Consider the following 7,554-nt stretch of genomic DNA (forward strand, 5'->3'; position numbering starts at 1 on the left):
TGCTGCTTTTTTATTGTTGATTTGTTGCTTCCTCGTCTCTTGCTCCTCTCGTGAATTTTCCATGACATTGATTGTATTTTGTTTGGTTTTTCTAGTATTTTTGCATTCTTGGATTTTTTTGCCCCTGTTTGCCTGTGGATTATTCATTAAATCTGTGAATTTATTTCTGCATTTGGGTCCTCAAAGCCTCCACCCAACCTGACCCATTGTCCTATCATTTTAAACAGATGGATTAAAAGCACCTCAAATAAAGAAGCACATGCCATTTTGGGGGGTGGGGGGTATGCACAACAACCAAAAATGGGATTGATCTTGCTAGCAGTTTCAATGATCTCTTTTAGTTTTTTTTTGTTTTGTTTGTTTGCTTTTTTTTTCTAGGCAGTGGAATAATAAAGACTGTATGACTTCAATGGCGTGAATGCCATTCGATGCAACAGGAGCATCAAAGATGCTCTTGAGGCATTTCTGACCTTAATGTGTAAAAGCATCAAAAATGAAACAGCAGGCTTTTGCTGCTGAAATCAGGTGTGGTGTGAACATAGCATTAGACTGTGGGAGCTCTAATCGTGTCTAAGGAGGTGTGGTTTTAGGATATGTAGGAGGGAGGATGAGTAAGCTTGAGGTACAGGAGTTGTTTCTCTTAATGATTAGGTCATAATCAAATGTTTTTATTGGAATAAATTCTATTAAAACTTAAAATGCATTTCATAGATATTACTCCCTGATGAACAAACAGTTCAAAGACTACCTCATCAGAAGAAAACTATAAACTTATTGAAAGCTTAAGACAGAGTTATCTTGCCTTGTTTTTAAAGATCTTTTCATCTTGATATATTTTTCAATGCTATATTTTCATGTTAAAGCTACAGGCTGTAAGTATTACAGGGATTTACTGACAGAAATGCAATATACTATACATAAGTGTGTCTTTTATTTTCTTTCAGTCTCAATCTTTATTTTTACCTTGCCTTAGAAATTGCTCTATATAATTATATAGGAGCTACGGCAGCACAGATCTGACAAACTAGTGACTATAGAGCAGTGGCAGCTGCTGCTCTCTGAAACAGGGGGGCCCAATGGTGTTAAATAAATCCAAATGTCACATATTGCATAAAAAAATTTTGAAAGACATAAAACATATTACTACAACGGTTGAAAATAACTGTTAAGCAGTGCTCTAAAATAATAAAGAATAGACAAAAGTTCAGCACAAGATGACTGCTCTGACTGAATGATCACTTTTCTCTCTCAACTCATGAGGAAAACCTCTTCACTGTCTGGTCACTGTCAGTCAAAATCTGAAGTATGTTTGCCAATCAGCATCGAGTAGCCAGCTGTATGACCTGCTCCATAGACCCTCTGGCTGATTCCCAAACCTCCCACTATGTACCTCCCCTTAATTATCAAGTGCCACTCCCAATAAAGTCCCAGTTGCAGCTGTGGAAGGTACCTAGATTAAAGGTGGAGGGTATAAATGAGAATGGGATGGCCTCTTCCCTCCAATGAAAACGGAAAGCCGTTGTCGCTATGGCAAGAAAGTGACGCCCCATTTGTGTGGCTGTAGCTCTGTGGCGAAGTTTGACATGAAATCGAACATTTGCCCCTTTAACGTTTATTGTTAAATAAAACAATTTTAAAGAGGGCCTTCCCTTTTGGAATTAATGACGTATTTATTCGTATAACTAGCTTGTGAACGAGCCTGCTCTGCAACATCGTTTGGTTTTATTGGTAAAAGAGAAACCTCTTCAAGAGAAAAGGATTGCACCGGGTTATATCAGGTGCAAAACTTTTGATGTGTTCCTCTCAGGTTTCCATGCCAACCACACTGAGACTGCCCATATTAAGGTGTTCAATGACATTCGTATAAATTCAGACCCTGGAAAAACCATACTGCTGTTACTAATTGATCTCAGTGCAGCGTTTGATGCCGTTGATCACTCGATTTGATCAGAGCGTCAGGTACAGCACTGGACTGGTTTTAAATAAAGCAAAAGGGCTTTTATACATTAGTAGGGAACTTTAAGTCAGAAACCAAAAAACTGAGATCTGGGGTACCTCAAGGCTCCATTCTGGGGCCCCTACAATTCAACATCTACATGCTTCGCTTAGCTCAGATTATAGCTAACAAAGAGATCAGTTTCCATAACTATGCAGATGGCACACAGCTTTACATCCCAATGTCACCAGGTGACTATGCAGATCCCTACATGCAAGCCAGATGTAAGCATTTTATAAAAAACAGTAAAATCCACAATGCACTAAAAAAAGGCATTCAAGGCAATGAGAACAAAGAAACTCTGAAACAAAGCAATTCCTGCAATGTAGGAAAATCAAAGAGAAAAAAAAAGAACATGAAAAAAAAGGATTTGGGGTAAAAAAAATATAATTTCAATTTTGGCAAAATGGCCCAAGCCCAATTAGCCTAAATTGATTAGACTAGCAATGTGTTTTGACAATATTTTTCTGTTAAAACGAATCATGTTCAAATTTCATCCATCCAACTAGCTGATAATCTGAGGTGAAGAAGATTGTGGCGTTTGTAAAAAGTCCTCCATTTTCATTATTTCATCCACTATGTGCTCTGTTGGTCCAACAGCCTTATGTCACCACCACCAAACTGGAGATTGATAGAGTTTGTATAGAATAAAATACATTACTTGGGACAGTGATGCTGGGATTCCATAGACACATATAACAACTATCAGCTAGCAATAAAGATTTAACAGGATTTGGCTTTGTCAAGTTAGATGACACTCTACAGGCTTTAACAGCCAATGACAAGAAAGACAAACCCAAAATTAAAATTAAATCAAATTCTAAATTATTTTATTACTTATTTACTTACAATTTAAAGTTGTATTTTGTATTATCATATCTTTCTAGGAAAGAAGTTCGCATCAATCAATAACATTCTTAATTTCCCTATTTAAGGCAATAATAAGGGTAACAATCCTGTAAGAAGTATATTTTAATAGCATTTTATTGAATGACTTAATTTATTTTGGCTATGATATGTATTCTATATTATGATAATTTATTCAATATATGCAGTTTCACTTATCAGCTGAAATCTCAAGAGGAGTAGGGAACAAACAGACAACTGCAAGAGTAGATTTTTATCATTCTTGGGAGTTCTTAGGGACACATGTTTAAATACTGCTGCTTAAACAGGTTGTGAAGCAATCTTTCAGCTCAGCAATAACCCAAAACATCTAATTAAAAGTTGTTAAGTGCCCCAAACATTACATCTTTTTTTTAAAAAGAAATTCATTTTAGATCAATTCTGTTTTCGAACCATTAGGCTATATTTATGAGGTACATTCATTTATACATTTATTTAAATGTGTTTATCAAATAAATCTATTTACAACTGATGATAAATCTAATATAAAAATCATATTTCATGGGCAAATATTTTCATTAGGCCCATATTTAGTTGCTATGCTCCCATTCTAACCTAATTTTATTAATTCTAAGTAGCTCTTGAACAGTCACTTATGAGAGGGAACCAATGGTATCTAATATAATGGATTTAACAGAAACACCAATTGAGAGATTGGTTAAAAAAAGAGCTTTTCCCATATGAAAAAAATATTCTAATAGAAGCAGATCCCAATGCAGTCATGCCTGTTTTATAAGCTGTTATTTTGGTGGTTTATTCAAATTGTCTCCATTTACAAAGCTTGACTGGTAGGAAAATATCCCTCCTGATAAAAAAAAAGTGAATTTGACATGCTAATGCCCATTCAGGGCTGATTTATAGGCTGCGTTTTTATTCAAAGGATATATTACAGATTAAACCAACCAATCAGTTGGATAGTTTTCTGGACCTTGATCACTGCTCTGCAGGTCATTTATTCTAATTGAATTAATCAAAAACTTACCTTTTTTCAAATTGAGAAGAAACATTAAAGCCCTGCCATGCTCTTTGCCATTGGCTTTGCAAGAATCGCGAAATATTTAGTGCAGGACCTGCATAGACCAAGAGCCACTGTTCTCTGAGAAGTTAATAGAATTTCCACAAAATCTAGTCACTGCAATTGTAAGTACAGAGAACGACTGACGCACTTGTGGAATATTTAAATTTTCCACATTCAAAATAGTATTTTGCTTTGTCGGGACGAGATCAGGCTACATGCAAAGAATTGAATTCGAATCTTTAAAAACATGCAAAAGAGTCTGCGAGAATGCTGTTTTCATTTGTAGAAAAATCACCTTCATATGTTCACTATATATATATACAATTGAAATGATAAAGTTAGTCTCAACATTCCAAAGTAGCCAAAAAAAAAAAGTTACATGGATGTCTAGTCAATATTACCTATCATTATTGTGTATGATAAAGGAAACCTAGACACAGGACTGAGCAGATCCTTCAGAGAGACCCTTTTTCACCACAGCAAAGATAAAATCACAATCCTTAAATTCTTTAAGTAATATCATTGTTAACATTGTTTAGATAAGGTTAAATACCAAAGAGATTGGTATAAATCTCATTAGGTTTTAATAATTTATTGCAAACATAATTTCCACAATAAAATGATAAAAACAACACACAGCTTCAAAAAATTTAAAGTTTAGTGTTTGTGTTTGAATCTGTTAAGGAATTTCTATGTTCTGCAAAGCATCCAAGGATGACAACTTTATTATGATGTATTCATCCACAGTAATATTTTTCTTTTGATGTCCCGCCAATGTGCTGTCGTTGGTCGCATCCCTATTGTAAATATTTATTAGAACAATCAACTAGTGGAGCATCATCCTACAATTTATTCATATTTTATGTCCCAGCTGAGCTGAAGCCATGATGGAAGTAAAGAATAAGCAGGACACTGCAGGGAGTTTTGAAATTCTACGAGTGCTTTGTTTCCTAGCTTCAGATATAACTGCGGACATACTTTCCCATATAATTAAGTGAAATCCTGTTATGACTGCTGTCCCTAAATGAAAAGCTAAAGCATTCAGCAAAAAGACTGCAGAGAAAGAGCTTTGTTTGGAGGAGGCCAGGATCACATCCACCATCATGTGTGGAGAAAGATGACTGTATGACTAGTATACCAGGCTGACAGTCTGGCACAGAGGTGGAGGTATTGCACTGGGGGATGTTTTTACTGAATTGTGAGGATAATGGACACTAAATCGTTGAAACTTTTTCAATCTGCCAGGAGGCAAAGAATATTTATTTATACAGCATGATGTATACACAGCGCAATCCAAAATATTATTGTATAAGAATACAATTATTGCTTATTATAAACTGATGGTGAAGAATAGATAGAAATTAAACAAATATTTAGACATTTCATAAGTCACCATGTCAAGAGACCATATCTGACGCTTAAGATGGTTGCCAAGGGGCCGTTCAGCCTGTTATGGACCCTATAAGCACTGCTAAAGCAAATAAAGAGCTACGGAGGATCAAATAAGGCTGTGGAGTGCTCTCATATTAGTCCTGTAGTTTCTTCAGGAGGTTTTGTTTTTCATGTATTTAAATTAAAAGGAAACTTTGTGTTATTTTATTAATAAGTAAGGAGGTTTAAGCAATTCTGGAAATTTGTAAACAAACAAGAAATTTAACTCATCTCAGGTTAGTTCAGCTGAATTTTAACATACTTTTAGATTCAACTTTTTTAAAGTTTAGATTAAAAAAAAAAAAGATTTATCTGATTGCTACTTAACCAGCTGAAATAATCTGTATGAATTCCATTGCCTTGTTCTTTGCTGTTGACAACGGTGGTAAAAACTCTACCACAGCGTGACCATGCAAAAGCAATTAGACATAAGATAAGAGATAATTAAATAACATAAATCAAACTACTTGCTGCTTTTGGTTGAATATTTAAATATTGCTCCTCAGCCCTAAGTCCAGCTTTACATACATAGATTATTACCATCTTGGATCTCTCTGTGTTAAAATATCAATGCTTTGGCACTATTAACAAATAAAAAGCATGTTTTTACATTTATCAACTTATGAATTGAAATGTTCGTCTATCACAACAAAATGCTACATCAGTGGAAAGCAAGCATGGGACTATACACATCAACAGTGAATAGAGTTACACATATTCCTTCTGTTAAGCTACTTTTTCATAATAGCAGATGAAGCTCCTCCTCTCTGAGCAGTCTCTGGTGATCCAGAATCCCTTGTTATTTTTGGACAGGGTGCCACAGTGCTGCCACTGGCTGGGGCACCCCGGCAGCGTCTCTTGGTGGTCCAAAGTCTCTCCATCTGACCACCACCACTCCCCTCCCAGAAAACGCAAGCCTGTCCAAACCTGATTGACACAACATGGAATACATCAGTGATTCATAGTCTGGTTCAGAATACTGCAGTAGTACTTAACTGGGTTCTGACCTCCTCAGTGGTGGCTCTGTAGATCCGATCAGTGACGTAGTAGTAGTCAGATGGGTTGGTAATGCTCAAGAGGTCAGATTTGGAGGATGCAGTTATCTTTTTCCTGCAGTGATTTAGTGCATCCTCCCATGTTTTTTTCTCATCCACTAAAATCAGGTTGTCACCAAAGCAGATGAAGGGAAGCTCTTCTTTGCATAACTCGATTTCCAACTTTTTGTTTCGGCTGTTATAAGAGCCACAGCCACCAGACGATTGCAGCGTGGGGCGCCAGCTCTCGCTGTCATTGTCATCATCTTCTGTCGAGCCTATACCAGTTCTGAAATAAACACAGACACGTTTAGGTGGTTATCGGTAGAATTTCATTAGATGGAAATGTCATTATACATATGCCATCATATGGAAACTCACTTTCCACTGATCAAACTCCCCAACGATTGCTCAGGATCCTCATGTAAACCAATCCAGAATTTAATGTCGTCTTTTTCCTCCGAAAATTCTTTCAGCAGCTCGTCTTCTTCCTCCAACAACTCATTCAGCAGCTCGGGGTTTACTACGTCCAAGGTAACCATGTCGATATAGTTCTCCTGGCAGTGCTTTCTTGCTTCATCCCAAGTGAGTTTCTTCGAAGAAATGTAAACAGTTTTGTGTATCTTTGCTTCAAGACAAAGCACAGCCATCGTGAAGAGGAGGCACATCAGCTCAGAGCGGCCTTTCTTTCCCATACTTAGCAACATTAAGTCTGATCATTAGGTGAAGAGGAGCTATTTCATTTTATACCCTTCTACAGGATAGTGTCATCAAGACACACCCCAATGCAATGAGCTGACCAGTGACACTACTTGCCCACCTGCTGTTCACATTTACATAAGCAGAACTCTTGACTTTAGGAAGGGCAGATTAGCTTCTTTAGTTTTCACCAGAGCATTTGTGAAAAGGAAAATATAAAAGTCCATCAAATGGCTAAAAAGATAAACAGGCTTATTTCTGTTTCTCCTTATGTTTAGAGATGATATAGAGTAGAAGATCTAAAGTTTTCTCTTTTTTTTCAACCATAATACAAAAGCCCAAAAATCTTTTTAAATTGCCAGAGATGTTTAGTCTTTGAATCCTTTCTGTGGGCCTAATATTTTCTGCTTGTGGAAAAACAGTCACATTACTGTCACGATAGCAAGATAGCTACATTTTATTACAATGGT

At 36.4% G+C, this 7,554-nt stretch overlaps 2 protein-coding genes across 2 annotated transcripts in view; both read right to left on the reverse strand.

Moving 5' to 3' along the window:
* LOC107103826 (macrophage mannose receptor 1-like) overlaps positions 1-3,999 on the reverse strand; it is a 9,686-nt gene extending 5,687 nt beyond the window's left edge. The window contains exon 1 of the mRNA XM_015403660.1: positions 3,885-3,999. The gene's annotated coding sequence lies outside the window, so the exon portion shown is untranslated. The remainder of the gene's footprint in view (positions 1-3,884) is intronic.
* A 758-nt stretch (positions 4,000-4,757) lies between these two features.
* LOC107103824 (macrophage mannose receptor 1-like) lies at positions 4,758-7,080 on the reverse strand. The gene is made up of 3 exons (XM_015403657.1): positions 6,767-7,080; positions 6,359-6,674; positions 4,758-6,278 (listed from the first exon to the last, which is right to left on the reverse strand). The coding sequence occupies exons 1-3, from the start codon at positions 7,078-7,080 to the stop codon at positions 6,078-6,080; spliced, it is 831 nt and encodes a 276-aa protein (XP_015259143.1). The 3' UTR covers positions 4,758-6,077.
* Positions 7,081-7,554: the final 474 nt, after the last annotated feature.

The sequence above is a fragment of the Cyprinodon variegatus genome, unplaced genomic scaffold (assembly GCF_000732505.1).
Source record: "Cyprinodon variegatus isolate N-32 unplaced genomic scaffold, C_variegatus-1.0 Scaffold1537, whole genome shotgun sequence".
NCBI lineage: Eukaryota > Metazoa > Chordata > Actinopteri > Cyprinodontiformes > Cyprinodontidae > Cyprinodon > Cyprinodon variegatus.

What these genes read in the sequence shown, in the direction of transcription:
- LOC107103824 (XM_015403657.1), bottom strand. Translation starts at nt 7,080, where the DNA reads ATGGGAAAGAAAGGCCGCTCTGAGCTGATGTGCCTCCTCTTCACGATG. An exon ending in GGGAGTTTGATCAGTGGAAA is followed by an intron (nt 6,675 to 6,766) that starts GTGAGTTTCCAT and finishes TGTTTATTTCAG; the next exon opens with AACTGGTATAGGCTCGACAG. An exon ending in ACAGAGCCACCACTGAGGAG is followed by an intron (nt 6,279 to 6,358) that starts GTCAGAACCCAG and finishes TGTGTCAATCAG; the next exon opens with GTTTGGACAGGCTTGCGTTT.